The sequence below is a fragment of the Piliocolobus tephrosceles genome, chromosome 7 (assembly GCF_002776525.5).
Source record: "Piliocolobus tephrosceles isolate RC106 chromosome 7, ASM277652v3, whole genome shotgun sequence".
Classification (NCBI taxonomy): Eukaryota; Metazoa; Chordata; class Mammalia; order Primates; family Cercopithecidae; genus Piliocolobus; species Piliocolobus tephrosceles.
Window position 1 is genome coordinate 95,634,500 of NC_045440.1, and position 22,020 is coordinate 95,656,519.

The window sequence follows — 22,020 nt, forward strand, 5'->3', positions numbered from 1 at the left end:
TTTTTTTTTTTTGAGACAGAATGTGGCTGTCACTCAGGCTGGAGTGTAATGGCGTGATCTCGGCCCACTGCAATCTCTGCCTTTTGGGTTAAAGTGACTCTCCTGCCTCAGCCTCCTGAGTTGCTGGGATTTCAGGAACCCCCCATCATGCCCGGCTAATTTTTGTATTTTTGTAGAGATGGAGTTTCACCATGTTGGCCAGGCTGGTTTTGAACTCCTGACCTCAGGTGATCCACTCTCCTCGCCCCCGCAAAGTGGTGGGATTAGAGGCATGAATCACCACACCCAACTGAGTTTTTATCATCTTTGAAAAAAGTTATTTCACTCCTAAAACAGAATTTGGGTTTAGTGTTCACTTGAGAACATTGGGAAAAATGAAGGAAACTGTTCGTTTCTGGGTTTCTGTGACAAGGTACCACAAACTGGGTAACTTAACACAATGGAAATACATTATCTCCCAGTTCTGGAGGCCGGATGTCTGAAGTCAGGGTGTCTACAGGGCTGTGCTGCCCGGAAAGGCTCCAGGAAAGACTCTTTCCTTGCATCTTCCTAGCTTCTGGCGGCCCAGCAATCTTTGGTTTGTGGCTGCATTGCTCAGTCTCTGTTGCTGTCTTCACATGGCCTTCTCCCTGTGTGTGTCCATGTTCTCTTCTTATAAGGACACCAATCATTGGATCCAGGTTCAGCCCTAACTCAGCTGACTTGATCATAGCTAATTACATCTGCAAAGACTATTTCCAAATAAGGTCACATTCTCAGGTTCCAGGTACACATGAATTTTAGGGGATACTTCTACACACTAGAGAAACTATATTGCAATTTTCAGGTGTTTGAAAGATTCAAAATGTCCTTTAGTATACAGATTGAAGTTTTATTTCCTCATTACAGCCATAAAATGCGTTCACACTGATTGCCAGTGGGCTAGAAATTCACTGGTGGCTAATTTTGGAACACATCTTGAGTGTTAGATTCTAATTGTAAATATCTTACTATGAAAAGGGGCTTACCATATAAATGATCATCTGTGACACATATAAATCTTTCTTAGTTAAAGCAGTTTCTTATTTTTCTGCTTTAGGAGTATTTAGAGCAATTAAATCATACTGTACACATTTAATAGTATAAACAGTGGAATTGCATTATAAAGGAAGGTGATAGTAATGTCAGAACAGAAGCAAGTGCTACCATCTTGAGTCCTATGGGGTTAACTTAATTTCTAATTAAAGTCTAGTTTCCAGCAGGGGCATGCAGTGATAGATCACAACTTTTTAGTACCCTATAGAGAGAATGCCTTTGAGCTTTAACACGTCAGTGCTCTTAAATATTGTAATGTCTTCATGAGAATTGATCTAATAATATGCTGGCACTAAAAGACACATGCTGCTGTATGCATGTTTACTTTGTAAAAGTGGGAGGTAGGTTTTCCATGCATGGTTTTTCTGAAATGAGACAGAATGTTTAAACCCTAATGTTTGTTGGGTGCTAACTACATGTCAGGCATTGTTCTAAGCTTCAGGTGCATAACTCATTTAGTCCTCATAGCAGCTCTGTGAAGTAGCTGCTGTTTCCTTATCCCCATTTTGTAACTAAGAAACCGAGGTGCAGAGAGGTTGAGGAATTTGCCCACAGTCACACAGGAAGAGACAGAACTATGACTTTACTCCATCAGCCCAACTTCGAAGCCTGTGCTTTTACTCTTTGAAATGGGTGAAAGTTCCTTTAAATTATTAGTCTCTTTGTTCTACCTTTTTGGCTTATCAGTTTGTAGTTCACTTCCCTTTTTTGGGGATAGGGAGGGTAAAGGACTGATAGCTCTGCATATAATTTTTGTAAACTCCTAACTTACTAAATGTTCAGCAACTTGTCCTATAGCTTGTGCTTATAAACAGTATTTAAAATAAGGAGGCTGGGTGTGGTGGCTCATGCCTGTAATCCCAGCACTTTGGGAGGCCGAAGCAGGCAGATCACTGGAGTTCAGGAGTTCAAAACCGGCCTGGGCAACGTATGAGACCCCATCTCTACAAAAATGCAAAAATTAGCCAGATATGGTGACATTAGCCAGGTGTGGTGGGACCTGTGGTCCCAGCTACTTGGGGAGGTTGAGGTGGAAGGATCGCTTGAGCCTGGGAGCTCAAGGCTGCAGTGAGCCGTGATCACACCATTGCACTCCATTCTGGTGACAGAGCGAGACCCTGTCTCTACAAAATTTTGTTTGTTTTTTGAGACAAGGTCTCACTCTGTTGCCCAGGCTGGACTTGAACTCCTGGTCTCAAGTGATCCTCCTGCCTTGGCCTCCCAAAGTGTTGGGATTACAGGTGTCAGCCACCATACCCAGCCTGTTTTTTTATTCAGTTGAAATCTGAGCAAGTATTTGCTTTGTTCTTAATGTTGTGATGGTAATTCCAACTGTTTTCCTCTTTGCTTTTTAGATATTCCTCTTCGTCAAGTTATAGCTGAGGAATGTGTTGCCTTTATGTTAAACTGGAGGGAAAGTGAATACCTTACACTCCAAGTTCCTGCATTTTTGCTTCAGAGTAATCCATATGTTAAGGTAATTAATGTTTAAATAAAAGGATTGTGAGGATAGTATTATACTTGTTTCTTTAACTTTATACTAGTTTGGGAACTTGTCTAATTTCTGTGATACAAATGATTGGACAAATGTTTGTTGATTTTTAGTTGAAGGATAGTTTTTGGTAATTCATGCACTTGACCTTGTTCTAATATTTCTTTCTAATGCCCTATAATTCATGAGCATGTAGTCACAGATTATTTAGTTAACAGATAACACGTTGGTGTAATCCTAAGATAATGAGAGATTGACTTTCTTTGCTTTGGTTGCTATAATCACACTCTAGACTGATGGAGTCCGTCAGGGATGCACTTCTCCTTATTTCCATTTGAACACTTTATTCTTCTTTAGAGTTTTACCCTTCTAAGTTTGCTATCTCTGAATCTCTAACAGGTTTGCTATTAGTAATTATTCCCTTAATAAAAGAATTTATTCAGTAAATTGGTAGTAAGTTGTTTATTTTGTTGTCTTAATTACATCCTTTGCAACCTAAAATGCTTCTGAGTACAGAAAATATCAAAACTAATGAGAAACTGGAGGTTTTTTCTAAGATTATATCTTTCATGTGTTAGTATTATACACACTGAATAAGTAGTAGGTTTTTCTCACTTTCTGGTGTTACAGTTTAAAAAAACAAAGAAGGCCAGGCACAGGGGCTTATGCCTGTAATCCCAGCACTTTGGGAGGCCAGGGTGTGTGGATCGCAAGGTCAGGAGTTTGAGACCAGCCTGGCCAATATGGTGAAACCCTGTCTCTGCTAAAAATACAAAAATTAGCTGGGCATGGTGGCGGGCACCTGTAGTCCTAGCTACTCAGGAGGCTGAGGCAGGAGAATCGCTTGAACCCGGGAGGCAGAGGTTGCAGTGAGCCCAGATCACGCCATTGTACTCCAGCCTGGGCAACAAGAGCAAAACTGCATCTCAAAAAAAACACCAAGAAACAAAGTGAAACATGTAGTGATTTAACATTGTAAGTCCCACTCTCCTTTTTGGGTATATTTGGTCCTTCAGATTTTCTCATTATTTCTATGTGTTCCTATTACCTCTTGTTATTCTTCCTTGTTTGTCCCAACTTGTCTTTAGTAATACAAAATCCTTTAAATCTGTGTTTATCTGGGAACTCTTGTAAAACTGTACCACTTTGTAACATTTGTGTTTGGTTACTTGTTTCTTCCTTCATATTTCATGTATGTCATTTTAAAAACTGAGCTGATTTCATTTTAACCCTTTGAGGATTTATTGAGAGTTTATTGATTTTTTTTCAGTTTTCCCCCTCTTTTTGTTATCTTTACACTTGCTCATGAAAATTGCCATACTTGAATTATCCTTTTCTTTGAAATTTCAGGCATTGAATCATATCTATCTCTTCTTTTTTTGGAGACTGTGTCTCCCTCTGTCGCCCAGGCTGGAGTGCATTGGCACCGGCTCAGCTCACTGCAACCTCCACCTCCCAGTTTCAGCTTCCTAAGTAGCTGGGATTACAGGCGTGCGCCACCACACCCGGGTAATTTTTTGTTTTGTTTTGTATTTTTAATAGAGATGGGTTTCGCCACAGCTGGTCTCGAACTCCTGACCTCAGGTGATCCATCCGCCTGGGCCTCCCAAAGTGCTGGGATTACAGGCATAAGCCACTGCACCCAGCCTGAATCATTTCCATCTCTTTAGTGAACTTTCTGGAATGTGAGTTCTTAATATCTTGGGTACTTGTCTCATTATGCCCAACGGTCTTTTCTTAGCCTTTAAGAAAATCAGATGAGGGAACCATTTTGTTCCAAGGTTACTATCATTTACACTTAGAATCGTAGCTTGTCACTGAGTGCAAAGACAGTAGAGTAACTCTTCTCTTTACCTCTGGCAGTGACTTCTGTGGAGCTTTGCACCAGGAGAGATAGGCATGTGTTTGTGTAATGAATGCTTGAGGGTCTGCAATGTGTAAGGACACAGGAAATTGTTTTGTTGGTTGCCTAACTCTGGGAGAGGCTGTCTCACTGCTTCCTGCAGTTCCCCTGATCTGGTCCAAAAGCAGGAAGGATGTGTGGTGACTTTGCGAAAGAATTGTCACTTAGGTGTCTCCTCATATGTCATCTGGTGGTTAAGGTTTTGTGTGCCACCTTCCATACATAATTGCCCTCTCACTGCCTTGTTAATGTCAAGGAAAAAGGAATTAGAGAAAGTTTAGAATGAGGGATGGTGTTTTGAAAACAAATATAATCTGAATCAGTGTCCACACTTCCAGTTTGGTGTGGAATACACCACACACACACGCACACACGTGTAGGAAAAAGTCTGAAAGGATATTAACAGCCATTATCTCTGGATAATGGGGTATTAGTGATTTTAATGTTTTCTATTCTGTTATATATTTTCCTACTCATGTATTATGTAACACAAATAGGCACAGAAAATTCTTAAGCATGTGACTAAAATGCACCCTTTTGAAATAATGTAAAACTGTCTAGTCTGCCCCTTAGATCAGAGTGAGTGGTAGTGTCACATAATGGAAAGGGCACAGGTTTATAGGCACTCAGATGATAAGAGCCTAGGTGGTAGTAGTAGGGGTTGGCAGCCACAGTGGTCCTAGTGTAGGCTAAAACCTTAGGTTGTTCATGTGGCCTACCACCCTCTTAAGGTGTGCGTGCTTCTCCTCCTCCAGATGCAGCTCACCTGCCCCTTGGTGTTCCAGCCCTGTGCTGGCAGCACCAGCATGCCCACGCCATGTTTCCATTTTGCACCTGTGCACATGCTGTTTGTCATCTTAGCCAGGATGTCCTTCCCAGCTTTGCCTGTTTGTGTGATTTCTTCGATGCTTTCCCATATTCTTTTCTCTGTAAATGAGTAAATCACTTCATCTTCTTGCTTCCTTTGTACTGTTGTACTGTTGACTATTTCTTTTGTTGTGTTTATGCTGAATAATAAATTATTTATCCACTTGTCTTCTTTATAAGACAATGAACTGCTTCAGGGCAGTTAATTTTTATGTTGTGCTTTCCATGATGCCCACCACATAGTCGGTGCTCAAGAATGTTTGTGGAATTCAGTTGATTTGGGGCCTAAGACCTCTGAACATTTTAAAAATGTAATTTATGTAATAAATTCAGTGACCTAAAGCATATGATCCCTGACAACAGAAGATGAATTTGAACTAAGAGCACCGGTAGCCCTGGCGTTACACTGCAGTGAATAGCTGCGTGTATCATGATTCCATTTGTCAGAGGCGAGTATTTTAGGTGAGCATGCAGGATGAAATATCCTACTAGGCCATTGGTCCATATCCATTCACCTGGTATAGGTAGGGTTTTTATGTTATTCTTATGAGCTTTGGAAAGCCACAGTACTCTTGTTAATTTTCTTAGACATGATCACAGAGTTGTGGTTATGGAGAAGAATGTCCTTGTCCTTAGAAGATGTATATGGAAGTATTTAGGGATGAAATATTGTGTCTAACTTAGTTTAATATGGTTTAACAAAACAATTTATGTAGATATATAAAGCAAACATGGCAGAATAGTCACAATGTGTCAGGTATTTATTGAATTTTTTTTTTTTTATTTTTCTGTTTGAAATTTTTCGTAACAGAAAATGTAGAGAAAAACCACCAATTTTTGTCTTTGTCGCAATCTTGCTGCTGCCTTAAAAAAGCTGCCTTAAGCAGTAGGGACCCCTAGAAAATTTTCTAGGTCCATTTTAAGTAGAAACAAGGGTTTCCTGATGGATTTGAAATTATCCTTGTTACTGCACCCTCTACAAGAGCCATGGAGTATAAAAGTTAATATGAACAAGAATAACGGGTCCCAATTCTGAATTTGGCCAGGTGCCATGGCTCACGCCTGTGATCTCAACACTTTGGGAGGCCGAAGTGGATGGATCATTTGAGGCCAGAAGTTTGAGACCAGCCTGGCCAACATGGTGAAACCCCATCTCTACTAAAAATACAGAAATTAGCTGGGCATGATGGCACATGCCTGTAATTCCAGCTACTCGGGAGGCTGAGGCACAAGAGTCGTTTGAGCCTGGGAGGCGGTGGTTGCAGTGAGCCAAGATCATGCCACTGCACTCCAGCCTGGGTGCAGAGCAAGACCCTGCCTCCAAAAAAAAAAAAAAGAAATTCTGAATTTATTGTAAGTTAGTGTTTCTCTGTCTTTTGTTTTTAGCTTCTCCACTCTTTATTTCTGGGTGCTCCCTACGTCTTAGGTCCTTGAGGCTGCATTTATTCACACCAGTCACTTTATATAACCTGTCCTGCCTTAATTCTACCTCCTCAGATGAGCAGTAGCTCCATTCCCAGTTGCTACCAATTTTCTTAGAGAAAAATTGCTTTAAATCTGTATCCCTTAATTCCACCAACTTCAGTTTCCTTATTTTTTTCCTTATTTTTTTCATTGAAACAAGTTTTTTTTTTTTTTAAGTGGTTAGAAGTTGTATGTGTGCATATATGTGCAAGGGAGAGAGAAAAAATCTAAGCAGTATTTTAATCTCACCCCCTGGGCTTTTACTACAGTTAACATCTAGGTGTATGCCTTCCATTACACAATTTTTTCCCAATGTAACGTGGGATAATACTATGTGTATTTAGCATCTCGGTTTTTTTTCCACTTAATAAATCACCTATCTCTTCCCATTGTCTCATTTTCATTTTCACTAGACTATAATTGTTCAGAGACAAAGTTTGTATGCTCGAACCAGAGGATCTTTCTCAGATTCAGATCTGTCAGTAGACAGTGAGCCCTAAATTCCTCAAAGGTCGTACACAATGCACAGCATAAAATAACTGTGCTTAGTATGTTTGGGCAGTCATTCCGTCTTTCCTCCAGTGTGCCTTGATAATAGAACTAATGTGCATGACATTACAGATTATCTTTTGTGTGTTTTGTTTTTCATGTTATAGCTTGGACAGCTTTTAGCAGCTACATGCAAAGAACTTCCAGGCCCTAAAGAAAGTAGACGGACTGCCAAAGACCTTTGGGAAGTTGTTGTTCAAATCTGTAGTGTGTCCAGTCAGCACAAACGAGGAAATGATGGCAGAGTTAGTCTAATAAAGCAGAGGGAATCTACATTAGGTATCATGTATCGGTATGTATGGGTATGTTTCTGTCAGTTGTGTTCGAGTTCTTAATAATTGTCCTGTTTATACTATTGACCTATTAAAGGTTGATTTCAAGAACATCAGCTTTTATTGTGTATATCATAAAGTTGGACAATCTTACGAGTTCTGTAGTACTCATCTGTGATGAACTTGTCTGCCTTGGCCACCTTTGGAAATATCTTCTGTTTATATGTCATTTTAAGAAACTATTAATCATTTAATCAACTGGAATTAAAAATCAGTAGTGTTTAAGGTTGGATAGTATTGAAGACTTCACATGTGATTAAAACAGGGAAGAAATGTTACTAGGTTAGTATGACGATAGAATATTACATTCCTTTTCATACTTGCCGAATTGGAGCATTAAGAATAATCCTTCATCTATAATTTACTTTCTTGATTTTATTTTTAATTTCTGATATTTAATGTGTATTCAAAAATTTTTGTTTTGTAGGAGCGAACTGCTTTCTTTTATCAAAAAATTACGAGTAAGTTTTATTAAAAATTGCTCTAATTACTATTGCTGGTTATTGTAGACTATGACTAAAAATTACTGGGTACTTCAAATACTGATTAAATTATTGTTTGTTTTTTAATTTAAATTTCTTTTTAAGAGACAGGGTCTTGATCTGTCACCCAAGCTGGAGTGCCGAGGTGTGATCAGAACTCACTGCATCTTCTAACTCTTGAGGTTCAGCAGTCGTTCCGCCTCAGCTTTCTGAGGAACTGGGACTACAGGCACATGTCACCATGCCCAGCTCACTTTTTGTAGAGATGAAGTCTCCCCTTGTTGCCCAGGCTAGTTTCTAACTCCTGGTCTCATGATCCTCCCTCCTTGGCCCCTCAAAGTGCTGGGATTACAGGTGTTAGCCACCTTGCCTGGCTTCTGCTTAAATTATTACAGTGGCCTGTTAATGTGCTTTTCTTCAGTGATCATTATTGTTGGGTGGGATAATCTGATTGGAAATTTACTTTACTATGTTTTAGTGAACGGAGCAGGTATTTCTTTAAATTGTAAAAAAAGTCTTCATAATAGGGACTAGATGTGTGAAGCCTGGCTTTAATTTTTGCTTAGTAGGATCAATGTCATATTTATTTACTGGACATAACCTAGGTTTCACCCTTTTAACATTATTTGAAGGAATAAAAAGTCACTTAAGAGTTATGTGAGGAGTTGAGCTTGGAGATAGCACCATAAGCCAAACATTTAAATATGCTAATTTTATATAAATTATGTGCTGTGATCCACCCCCCTGCCCACATGCGATTAAAAATAAAATTGATTTTTAGTGTGCTAAAGCACATGCTAAAACAGATGCTAAATTTTAAAAAGGCAAGGGTCTTTTAAATTGCTTGATGTCTGTGAGGTTGACAGGAGAAAAATAAATATACACACACACTATTTAAGGATTCTGTGTTTTCTTTCTCATAGGAACCACTGGTTTTGACTATTATTTTATCACTCTTTGTGAAACTTCACAATGTTCGGGTAAGTATTTCATAATTTCATTTAAAAATTTTGAAAGAAATTTCTTTGTAAATCACACCTTTTTTCTTTTTAAAGGAGGACATTGTGAATGATATTACAGCTGAACACATTTCTATTTGGCCATCTTCCATTCCCAAGTAAGTAGTGGTATAGCTTATATTTTATTAAATGAGTTATGTATTTGGAAACCGTTCTGACTAGCAAAGATACCTTTAGATAATTTTATTAAGGGACCAGAAATCTGCTAAGATTCTACAGTCTTTGTGTTTCTCTATTTGATAATTATCTTCCTATAGATTGTGGGTAAGGCATAACTTTTTTGTTTTTTGAGGCAGAGTCTCACTCAGTTGCCCAGGCTGGAATGTAGTGATACAATTTCTGCTCACTGCACCCCCCGTCTCCCGGGTTCAAGCGATTCTCATGCCTCAGCCTCCCAAATAGCTGGGATTACAGGTGTCTGCCACCACGCCTGGCTAATTTTTGTATTTTTAGTAGAGACGTGGGTTTGCCATGTTGGCCAGGCTGGTCTCAAACTCCTGACCTCAAGTGATGCACCTACCTCAGCCTCCCAAAGTGCTGGGATTACGGGCAGGAGCTACCACACCCGGCCCAGCATAACTCTTAAGTAGGAGTTAAGATTTATCAGCCTTAGAACAGAAGATAAAGTGGTCCTGATTGTCAGTAGAATTTGAAAATTGGGGCCAATGAAAGAATGACTTTCTATCAGGTTTCCAGCATCTTATTTCTTTTACAAGTATCCATTTGAAAGTGATTTGTTTTTTCATAAGTTTTTTGTATGTCTCATCTAATGCTGCAGTTATCAAAAAGTCTCCCAATCTCTTTTAGTTGCTGTAGGAACTATGCTAAACTTCTTTCATTACTTTGAGAAATATTTCCTTTTGCATGCATTACCTAAGAATCACAGTAAGATGATGGGGACATTTTTTAGGGAAGGAAAAAGTGTTCATTTACTTGAAGGAATCATTTACATTTTTCTTTTCCCACACATAGCAACTTCTCATATAGGGGAATCCACTTGTTTCCTCCCAAGTGTTTTTCCTCCCTGCCTTCCCTCTCACTCTTCTTACTTTGTGCTTGTCCAAGCCTTGTGTTATTACTCTTAGTGGTATCTTTGAGGAAGAAAAGATTTCAGTGCATAGGCAAGCTGATAATAGAATAACAGTAAAGAATTTATTTCCATCTCAATCTTAGAGATTGGAAAAGCTCCCTTGTCTTGTCCAGGGATTTGGAGGGTCAGAGCAGGTGAGTGCCCCTGCCTTCCACTTACTGAGGCTTGTTTCCCAAGGGAGCACCATGCTGCATGTAGCACATGTGCGTGCTTCACAGCATTTGAACTGCAGAGTCCGTCATGCTGTGTTTCTGATTTTTATATAAAATCTGTTAGATAGCAATCCAAGAATCAGGTGGAAACACTTTTTCTTTCTTTCTTTTTTTTTTTTTTTGAGACATAGTGTTGCTCTCTTGCCCAGGCTGGAGTGCAGTGGCGAGATCTCAGCTCACTGCAACCTACATCTGCCAGGTTCAAGCAATTCTCATGCCTCAGCCTCCCAAGTATCTGAGGTTACAGGTGCACGCCACCACCCCCAGCTATTTATTTTTATATTTTTAGTAGAGATGGGGTTTCACCATGTTTCCTATGCTGGTCTTGAACCCCTAGCCTCAAGAGATCTGCCCACCTTGGCCTCCCAGAGCTCTGGGATTATAGGCGTGAGTACCATGCCTGCCAGTTTTGGATTTTTTTTTTTTTTCTTTCTGAGACAAAGTTTCACTCTTTTTGCCCAGGCTGGAGTACAATGGCGCAATCTCAGCTTACCACAACTTCTCTCTCCCCGGTTCAAGCGATTCTCCTGCCTCAGCCTCCCGAGTACTTGGGATTACAGTTGTGGGCCACTACGCTTGGCAAATTTTGTATTTTTAGTAGATACAGGGTTTCTCCATGTTGGTCAGGCAGGTCCCAAACTCCTGACCTCAGGTGATCTGTACCTCTCAGCCTCCCAAAGTGCTAGGATTACAGGCATAAGCCACCGTGGCCAGCCCAGTTTTGCATTTTTAATTGGTGGTTTCAGTGGTTGCGTTTTTGGTTTTTTTGGGGTTTTTTTTGAGACAGAGTCTCACTCTTGTCACCTAAGCTGGAGTGCAGTGGTATGATCTCGGCTTACTGCAACCTCCACCTTCCGGGTTTGAGCAATTCTCCAGCCTCAGCCTCTTGAGTAGCTGAGGCATGTGCCACCACACCTGGCTAATTTTTTTTTTTTTTTTTTGAGACAGAGTCTTGCTCTGTTGCCCAGGCTGGAGTGCTGTGGCATAATCTCGGCTCAGTGCAACCTCCGCCTCACAGGTTCAAGCAGTTCTCCTGCCTCAGCCTCCTGAGTAGCTGGGATTACAGGCACATGCCAGCACACCCAGCTAATTTTTGTATTTTTAGGAGAGATGAGGTTTCAATATGTTGGTCAGGCTGGTCTCGAACTCCTGACCTTGTGATCTGCCTTCCTCGGCCTCCCAAAGTGCTGGGATTACAGGCATGAGCCACCACGCCCCACCCAGTGGTTGTGTTTTTTAGCCTCTGTAGTATTACCTCTGTGGCCTAAGTTTAGACTGTAATGATTGATTTCCAGCGTGTTTATAAATGAGGCATAGGAATTGTTTACCCTAGGGGCTATGGGTCAGACACACAGGGTTTGAGCCCTAGCCTTTTCACTTAGAGGTATATGCCTTCAGTAAGTTGCTTTCTGTGCAATGTTCCCCGTCTCTAAAATAGTACCTACCTCAGAATTGTGAGGATGAAATAGTACATTTTCTTTTCTTTTTCTTTTTTTCTTTTTTTAATTTTATTTTTTATTTTTTGTTTTTTTGAGACGGAGTCTTGCTCTGTTACCCAGGCTGGAGTGCAGTAGCGTGATCTCGGCTCACTGCAAGCTCCACCTCCTGGGTTCATGCCATTCTCCTGCCTCAGCCTCCCGAGTAGCCGGGACTACAGGTGCCCACCACCACGTCTGGCTAATGTTTTGTATTTTTAGTAGAGACGGGATTGCACCGTGTTAGCCAGGATGGTCTTGATCTCCTGACCTTGTGATCCACCTGCCTCAGCCTCCCAAAGTGCTGGGATTACAGGTGTGAGCCACCGTGCCCTGCCTGAAATAATACATTTTCTAAGCTAGATATTTAGAATAAAGACTGGTACATAGTAGGCTTAACTATTATCTTCATGATGAAAATACTTTAATGTAAATTGACCCAGAGAAAACAAAATATGACTAAATGTTTGACTAGAGAAAAGTATTTCTCCTGAGTGGGAGTCTTTATTGATTCCAAGAATAGTGGAAATGGCACTGGATTGAAGATTACGTTTTTAAAACCAACTATTTGATGTATAGAATTCTTAGATTTGTAATATTTTGTAAATGTCTATACAATTATAAGCCAATTTAACTTATATAACTATTTAAGTTTAAGTAAATAATTGACTATTTGCTAATAATCCCACAATTCATTTTCCACTGTACTGGGCACAGTGGTGAGTTAGGGTAAACTGTAACCCCTCAGGGAAACAGAAGTACCTTGTCTGAATTCACCTTGTAAATGATAGAGCCATGTGTCTGAATCCACAGCTTGTATTCTCTTTACCCCTGTGCTTTACTGCTCTTAGGAGGTGGTAGCAGTTAGCAGTTTCTTGAGTGCCAGCCTCGCTTTTCTCTTCACAGTTCCATCTTCTGTACCTCAAGGTGTCCACATTTAGCCAGGCTCACAGTACCCTTTTCTTGATTCTTGGGGGCTGCCAAATGCACTGACGTGATGTACTTGGACATCCAGCCCCTCACCCCATTAGGGCCCCTGAAACATCTCGAGGGGAGTCAGTAACTCTTGCAAGAAGCCTTAAGGTGGATGTAAGGCCACATGGCAACATTGTCAGTGTCGAGTCCTTGATTTTTTTGTGGCTTCTCATAGATAACAGAACTTAAAAATCATTTGGGGGCCAGGTGCGGTGACTCAGGCCTGTAATCCCAGCACTTTGGGAGGCTGAGATGGGCAGATTGCCTGAGGCCAGGAATTTGAGACCAGCCTGGCCAACATGGTGAAACCCCGTCTCTACTAAAAATACCAAAAAAAAAAAAAAATTAGCTGGTGTGGTGGTGGGTGCCTGTAATCCCAGCTACTCAGGAGGCTGAGGCAGAGGAGTCGCTTGAACCCGGGAGGTGGAGGTTGCAGTGAGCTGAGATCGCGCCACTTCACTCCAACCTGGGCGACAGAGTGAGACTCTCAAAAAAAAAAGAAAAAGAAAAATAATTTGGGGACATTTTATGAGTCTCTTTTGTTGCCCATAAATCGTGCTAAAAGCAAAGGTAAGTGTCTTACTACTTTTATATGCTTTAATCATTTGTAAAAGATGCAAATACACTTTCTTGGTGCAGCCTTGTCTACCTTTGACATTTTGAAGAAAAGAGAACAAATATCAGATTGTTTTCAACCCCTCATAAAAGGTTAGCCCATCACACTTTCTTAGACTTAGTTGTGTTGATAGTTCTTATAGTACATTTACTCCTAGTATTTAGCATTATATTTATGTTCACCTAAATCTTGGCTGAGTCTTTTTGTTTTTAATAAATGCATGCATGGAATTTAAAGTTGACTTTTAAAATAGAGATTAATGTTATGTGACTTTCCTTTTAGCCTGCAGTCTGTGGACTTTGAAGCTGTGGCAATCACAGTGAAAGAGCTAGTTCGATACACACTAAGTATAAATCCAAATAACCATTCCTGGTTAATTATCCAGGCAGATATTTACTTTGGTAAGTGAGATGTTTAGTTGCTTTGTGTTTTGTTTTTATAGCACTTTCTGAAGTGAAAGTAAATATATGACCTATTTTATTGCAATACTTGTTAAGTTTTCTTGAGATTTACTTTAGTAAATTAAAGTGGTAAAAGTATTTATACTTTTTTTTAGTGTGGAACCTTTGGTTCAGATGCTTTTGATTTTGTGTGGGCTACCTTTATTCTCTTTTTTAAAAAAGTAGTGAATTTTTTTTTTTTTTGAGATGGAGTCTTGCTCTATCGCCCAGGCTGGAGTGAAGTGAAGTGGCATGATCTCTTGACTCACTGCAACCTTCGCCTCCCGGGTTCAAGCGATTCTCCTGCCTTAGCCTTGCAAGTAGCTGGGATTATAGGCACCCACCACCATGACTGGCTAATTTTTGTATTTTTAGTAGATACTGGTTTTTGCTATGTTGGCCAGGCTGGTCTTGAACTCCTCACCTCAGGTGATCCGCCCGCCTCGGCCTCCCACAGTGTTAGGATTACAGGCGTGAGTCCCTGCGCCCGGCATGAATTTTTTTAATCTAATTGGTAAAACATCTTTAAGGAGAATGAGGTTTTCTTTTTAAAATGCTGTTTAGAGGTTCTAAACTCTCTCCAGGTACACTTGATCATTATTTTTATTCTTGGAGATAGATCCTAACTCTTCCCATTACCCCTGTGCTAGGTTGTATGTGATAAGGTTTTCCCACTTGGTACGAAACTTTCAGTGCTTCTGTCACTCTACAGATCAAATAAAATTTCTGACTAGAATCATTTCAGAATCTGTGTTTTAGGAGTTGGTTTTTTATTAAGATTTTTTTCCTATCGTATTTGTTTCCTAATGAGTTGAATTTTTTAAAGGGAAAGTTCAAGATATGAAGATAAAAGGGATAGTGGGCTGAACACCCATGTATCTACCACCCAGCTACTAATTAACAGTAATTAGCTCATGGCCAGTCTTGTTTCATGTGTGCCCTTTCCCACATCATTCCTCTCTCCTCTGGATTACTTTGACGCAAATGCTGATTTTAATGCTCATTTCCACCCCAGTCCCCAAAAGAAGCTATCAGGTTCTCGATATCTATCAAATTCAAGATATCAGCTTGATAGCTGTCAAGTTCTTGATATACCGATTCTGAACTACTTCACAAAATTATAATTTGTTTCTAGTTTGGACATTTGGGAAGTAAAATCTCCAAATACTAAATTCTGTGCTAGGACATTTGGCAAGAAATATGAACTAATGTTTTATTTCTAGATCTGTGGTTTAATCTGCTTGTGTTAACTTATGAAGTTTCACCTGACTCTTCACAAAGGAAGCCGTTTTTCAGCTGTTACCTCTAATGCTTTATGTCTGTTTTTCTGTTTCAGCAACGAATCAGTATTCAGCAGCTCTTCACTATTACCTCCAGGCAGGAGCTGTGTGTTCTGACTTCTTTAACAAGGCTGTGCCCCCTGATGTTTATACAGACCAGGTAAATTGTTTTCATGGGCTGGCTGGCTTCTTGCCTACCTGTATATGTTCTTCATGGGCCCCCTTTTGGCTGAACTTACCCATTTCCTTGTAATGTGATTGTAAGTCCCAGATTCATGACTCTAGAACAGATTGCTCTCCGTATTTTCATTGTCCCTATTTCTAGCACTTATAGCTATCCTGATTCCCCCAAAACACCTCAAATTCAACTTGTCCAAACTGATTTGTATCTTAACTTTACCATAAAGTAATAAACTCCTAATACACTCCTAATAAATTCACGTGCCCTTTCAAAAACAAAAAAAAAACTGCAAAATACCAAACAAACTTTTTTGTTTAACCATCTGAGTTATTCAAGCCCAAACCCTGGCCATCATTTTTGACTTTTTTCTTTACTGATCCTCCTGCCACCATCCAGTTAGCTCTCAAATCATATAGATTCTATCTCCTAAATCCCTTTTTTTTTTTCTTAATTTCTTTGGTGTATATTTAAGATATACAGAATTATGTTTTAATATACACAGTGAAATGATTACTACAAAGAAACATATCCGTTGCCTTCCTTAGTTACCCATTTTTTGTGATAAGAGCACCTAAAATCTCTCAGCAAATTGTTAGTATACAGTACAGTATAATGAATTCTAGTCCTCATACTGTATATCAGCTTGCTGGACTTACTCTAATTGCAAATCTGTGCCCTTTGAACTACTTCTTCCCATTTCCTCCTCATTCCTGCACCTGGTATCAAATTTTGTCCATTTTTTTTTTTTTTTGATATGCGTTGCTATTTCCTCCGATGTAGGCTACCAGTATCGTAACTTAAATGATATTTTAAAAACACTTATAATGGCTTTTGAAATAAGATTGAACATTTATTAGATTTTTAGTTTTTTTTTTTTTTTTACAGCACTTTTAGGTTCACAGCAAAATTGAATAAAAGGTACAGAGTTCCCATATACCCTGTTCCTCCACACACAGCTTCACATTTGTGAAGTGGCACATTTGTTACAATCCATGTTAGCTGGTTTTTGAAAATAATGAGAATTTTGCTTTTGTAGGTAATAAAACGAATGATAAAATGTTGTTCTTTGCTGAATTGCCACACACAGGTTAGTTTATAATATTATGAAGTTGTTTTGTTTTTATGTATGTTAGAGTTTATAATGAAGCATTGAACTGGAAATTATATTTATTTTACATATCGAAATCACTTAGGGTATGTAAGAGTTTGGCATATTCTTTAATTTTTTTAATAGTTTATACAGTGTCAACTAAAATGAAAGTATGAATTAAAAACATTGACCTTTAAACCTCCTAAATGGGAAAAAAGTATTTTTCAAGTTTTTAAAGATACTTTAGATTAGAAATGTGCATTAGTCATTAGGGAAATGCAAATCAAAACCATGAGATACCACTTCCTACCCACTGGGATGGCCGTAATCTAAAGACATTTAAAAACAAATGTTGGTGAGGATGTGGGGACACTGGCACCCTCATATGTTGCTGGTGGGAATATAAAGTGGTGTAGCATCGAAATGGTGCAGCCTCAGGAAAACAGTTTCCCAGTTCCTCAAAAAGGTAAAAAAGTATTATATGACCCAGCAGTTTCACTCCTAGGTGTATACTCAAAAGAATTGAAAACATATGTCCACAGAAAAAGTGGTACACAAGCGTTCACAGCAGCCTTATTCATAATAGCCAAAAAGTAGAAACAACCCTAATGTCTATCAAATGATGAATGACTAAACACAATGCAGCATATCCATGCAATGACATATTATTCAGCCATAGAAAGGAATGAGTTATGTTGCGTGATACAGCATGGCTGAACCTTGAAAGATTATGCTAAGTGAAAGAAGCTAGACATAAAAGGCTACATAGTCTATGATTCCATTCATATGAAATGTTCAGAGTATGGAGACAAAGTAAATTAGTGGTTATCAGAGGCTTGAGGTGAGAGGGAATGGAGAGTGACTGCTAATTAATGGACTTTTTTGAGGGAAATAGTGAAAATGTTTTGAAATTACATAGTGGTGATGGTTGTACAACTTGGTGAATATACTAAAACCCACGAGATTGGGTACTTTAAGAAGGTAACTATTATGGTTTGTGAATTAAATCAATAAAAACTATTTTTTAAAGAGATGGACATTATGACCTGAGTGAAATGTTTTCTATGTTAAGCAGACTGGCAGCCTAAATTTTGCCAAAATGAGCATGTATACTTGCCAGCTGTGAAAGGTTTAATTGCCTGCTCTGTATGTCCTTGAATGTCATGACACTTTTGCTTGGCAGTTTTCCACCCCTTTCAGTTTTCTGAACTGGCTTTTTGCCAGCTTCTCATTCAAACAGACCTCTAAAAATTTGTGGTTTAGGTCACTGATGAAGAAAATATTGGTCAGACAGACACGTGTATAAAGGTTTTTGAACTTAAAATTGGGTGGAATCCATAAATGAGCTGATTCGATGTGATCTATAAGGCTTCTTAAAGAATATATTCTTCATATAAATAATTCAAGATTACTCTGTAAAACCAAGCTTTCATTACATGAAACCATTTTCAAATCTTTGTTAATGTAGGTGGCCATTTTATGTCAGTTCCTCAGAGAAATTGACTACAAAACAGCGTTTAAATCTCTGCAAGAACAAAACAGGTATGAATAATTTTTTTAAAATAATGAGGTCAACATTTTTCTGCTTAAGAAGTAACTGAATTCTGTCTTTCAGTCACGATGCTATGGACTCCTACTATGACTACATATGGGATGTTACCATTTTGGAATACTTGACTTGTATCCTTTCATCAATGTGTGTGATGTTAGAATGATCCATTTCTATAAGTTAAAGGAATATTTAATATTGTATATTTTCCAAATCAAAACTGAAAATGAGTTGAGATTCTCTCATATTTAATACTGTCAGATTTATTTTTCTTAACTGATTCATTAGATCTTCATCATAAAAGAGGAGAAACAGATAAAAGACAAATTGCAGTAAGTTACCTTACACCTTTCTTCAGTGGTATAGTTCCCAGAATATTAAACAATTGTTAAGATGTGAACCAACAAAAAATAGATTTTGTGTGCCTAGTTACTGCCAGAACTTTATCATCAGTATTTACGTCATAAAAGATCCTTTTTTGATAATTTTAGCTGTTCCATGTCACTTCTCAGCCCCAAACCTTCCAATGGCTTATCATCTCACACAAAGTTAAAAGTCTTACAATGGCTTATAAGGCTATATACAAGTTGACCTCTAGCCTATCCATCTGACTTTTCCTCCTTGCTAATTTCTGCTACACCAGTACCCCTTCTGTTTTTTGAACAAGCCAAGAACATTCACCACCTAAAAAGGGCCTTTGAAATTTTCTCTTCCAAGAACATCCAACTTCCCTCAGGTATCTCCTCAATCCTTTCCGGATCGTCTTATAAAGTAACAATGTCTGCTTTCCTTTTCCCTCCAGTACTCTTATTCTCATTTCTTTTTACATTTTTCTCTGGAACAGTTGTCAACATCTAACATACTGTATATTTACCTAATATCTATTTCCCCATGAGGATAAGGACTTGTTTTGTCATAGTTGTTACCTAGAATGGTGTCTGGCACATATTAGGTGCCCCAGAATCACTGATTAGATGAACTCTGTATCTAAATTTGATGTATGGGCCAAAACATTTTAAATTGTATGGCCATATTTACTTGTCTAACATTTACTGCAGCAGTATCACCACATATCTTTTCTTTGTTCTTTCACTTACATTTAAAAAAATGCTATTTATTAAGTGTCTTTTAAACTTTGTACTTGGACTAAAGTGTATGCCCATTGTTTAGAAGAAACAGAATAATAACAGCACTTAAAAAAAAAAAAAGTAAAAAGAACATGAAGGCCAGTTCTACTTGATTGGAGGCTATTCATTCTCCCTTTTCTGATTTACCTGGGGCTGGAAGGCAATATTGAAAAATTTTCCTAGCTCCCTTTTGCTATTTCCAAACCACTTCTACTTCTATCATTTTTTGAGACCCTTATCTTTCATACCTTACTTCCTTACTAGCTCATGTAAGCATCTGGTTGTTGTCTACATGTGTCAAAAGACGTGATGAATTTACCTGTCACCCTGACGTCACCAAGGACTTTACAAGTCCTTGTCAGCCTCAGATCTATGGAGTGTTATTTTTACTCTGTACCAGCCACTCACAATTACTCTACGTAAGATCTTACTGCAACCCACTTTCTGCCCATAACCTATCCTTCTCTTACTTCCTGGTTCCTGAGCCCCTCACGATCAGTGAGATGTTCAGGTTTGTGACATTTTTTTTCCCAGTCATTCCCTTCCATCTTCCCTTCTCTACTTATCTCAAGTACGACAAATACCATTCTGCACACTGAGAAATACTGATTCAGTTGGTCTGAAGTGGGACCCTGGAATCCCTTTTTTGTTGCCCGGGTAGTCTGATGATGAACCAGGTTTGGGAACCCCTGCTATGATAGAGCTACTCTTGATCAATATTTTTAGCATCTTCACTTTATCCTTTACCTGACCTGGGAAAGCCCTAGCCCTGCATAAGTTCAGTAACTTACGTGTTTTATTTTCTTGGGCCACTGAGACTATTGGAAAAAGTTCTACAACTGGTGCCACTGCCAAACCAGTCTCCAACCTTAGTTGGCCCGTCAGCTTTTTTACCTGCCACTAGTTCGGTGGTCCACATTCTCTTTGTGTACTCTAATTTTTAGACTTTCCTGTTTAAGCCCCCGTCCTCTCTCTACCTTTTCCATACTTCTTTACCTCCTCTATGCTTGGCATATACCAGTGAAGACTGGCCAGGCTCTGTCCTCATGGATGTTAGTCTTGGGAATGGTGACCTTGTGAGTGCTAGCTTCAAATTCCTATTTCATTCGCTGCTTCTTGCCTTTAAAATAATCTACAGCTGTACTCATTGTTAAGCCCACTATGCAGCCCGTAAGAGGTTATACTACTCTTTGATGAAGGCAAATTTTTATGCTTTGAATTCTCTCCCCTCAGTAACCTTTTAATGAGTTATATGATTTCCTATGTCGTCAGCCTCTCCATAGTCTGTAAGATATTTCATCCTAATACAAGTTTTTGTTGTCTGTGCCTCCACCTCCGGCCCCCTTATCCCTCTCAGCCTAGCTTTTGAAGCTCTTCAAGCCAGCAATTTGACTAATGCTATCACTGCTCTTACTTTTCTCTCAAGAGCCACTAAACGCCAGATCCACTGGATACTTTCCAGTCCTTTTCCTGATTACATCTCCTTCCTTCTTGAAAGTCTTTATTCCTTTGGCTTCCCTGACATCATTTTTATTGGACTGCTTTCTCTATTTCTTCCTTTTCTTTGTTGTGGGTGTCTCCCTCTGCCTACTCCTTAAACTTGGTTTTCTCAAGAAGTTAGTCCTTCGGTTACTTTTCTATAACCCTACATTCCCCCTAGGTAATTTAATCCACTCTTGGTTTTGATTAGTGTCCACATGGGGTGTATTACTTCTCTCAAATATCTGGCTCCTGTTCCAATTTCTGTCTCACACTTCGGGTTATTATAGCCAGTTATCTTTGGGATACCTGTGTGAAACAACTGTGGTTATACTCTGCTACCAACTTTTGCCACATGCATTCCTTCATGTTGAATGGCATCATCCAGCAATTTCTCCTATTCCCTAACTTCCTATACCTGATGATCATATCTGAATAGTCATCTCTCTCTTCAAGCCACATATCAGAAGTCTTATTGTTTAAAGAAATTCTAGGCCAGGTGCAGTGGCTCACGCCTGTAATCCTACCCCTTCGAGAGGCTGAGGTGGCGGATCACCTGAGGTCAGGAGTTTGAGAGCAGCCTGGCCAATGTGGTGAAACCCCGTCTCTACTAAAAAATACAAAAATCAGCTGGGCCAGGTGGCGGGCATCTGTAATCCCAGCTACTTGGGAGGCTGAGGCAGGAGAATCCCTTGAACCTGGGAGGCAGAGGCTGCAGTGAGCTAAGATGACGCCATTGCACTCCAACCTGGGCGACAAGAGTGAAACTCCGTCTCAAAAAAAAAAAAAAATTCTAATTTTTAAAAAAAAAATCTATAGATTTTAAGGTCCTAAACACTCCATAGCAAAAAAACTAGTGTATATTTAGTTGGTTGAGGCACTTCTTTCTAATCGTGAAGTTGAGCCACTGTATGCCACTATAGTGCTGAGCCACTGGTTATTTTTGCACATTAACAAGCCCTAGTTTAACTCTAAAAATTACCATGTAGAGCTTACTTATACTTTGAAATAAATTTATATGAATTTACTTAATATATTAAAATGCCACTTAATTAATTCCATAAACTATGGCTCAGCAGTCCATCTTTCCTTGAGAGTGGCTCTGGTTAATTTTTTTTCTTTTTCTTTTTTTTTTTTTGAGATGGAGTCTCGCTCTGTGCCCAGGCTGGAGTGCAGTGGTGCGATCTCGGCTCACTGCAAGCTCTGCCTCCCGGGTTCATGCCATTCTCCTGCCTCAGCCTCCCGAGTAGCTGGGACTACAGGTGCCCACCACCATGCCTGGCTAATTTTTTGTATTTTTACTAGAGACGGGGTTTCACCGTGT

General features: G+C 39.3%; 1 protein-coding gene across 2 annotated transcripts in view; it reads left to right on the plus strand.

Moving 5' to 3' along the window:
- The window catches only part of INTS8 (integrator complex subunit 8), a 57,136-nt gene that overhangs the window by 34,637 nt on the left and 479 nt on the right, over window positions 1–22,020 (plus strand). The window contains exons 16-26 of one of the 2 annotated variants that reach the window (XM_023222897.2): window positions 2,430–2,551; window positions 7,457–7,641; window positions 8,109–8,142; window positions 9,087–9,143; window positions 9,219–9,280; window positions 13,833–13,951; window positions 15,327–15,430; window positions 16,488–16,538; window positions 18,010–18,083; window positions 18,157–18,221; window positions 18,379–18,422. In XM_023222897.2, coding sequence (XP_023078665.1) covers window positions 2,430–2,551; window positions 7,457–7,641; window positions 8,109–8,142; window positions 9,087–9,143; window positions 9,219–9,280; window positions 13,833–13,951; window positions 15,327–15,430; window positions 16,488–16,538; window positions 18,010–18,083; window positions 18,157–18,221; window positions 18,379–18,422 — 917 coding nt within the window. Of the gene's footprint in view, window positions 1–2,429; window positions 2,552–7,456; window positions 7,642–8,108; window positions 8,143–9,086; window positions 9,144–9,218; window positions 9,281–13,832; window positions 13,952–15,326; window positions 15,431–16,336; window positions 16,374–16,487; window positions 16,539–18,009; window positions 18,084–18,156; window positions 18,222–18,378; window positions 18,423–22,020 lie in introns of those variants that run through there. The other variant, XM_023222898.2, reaches the window with a different exon arrangement.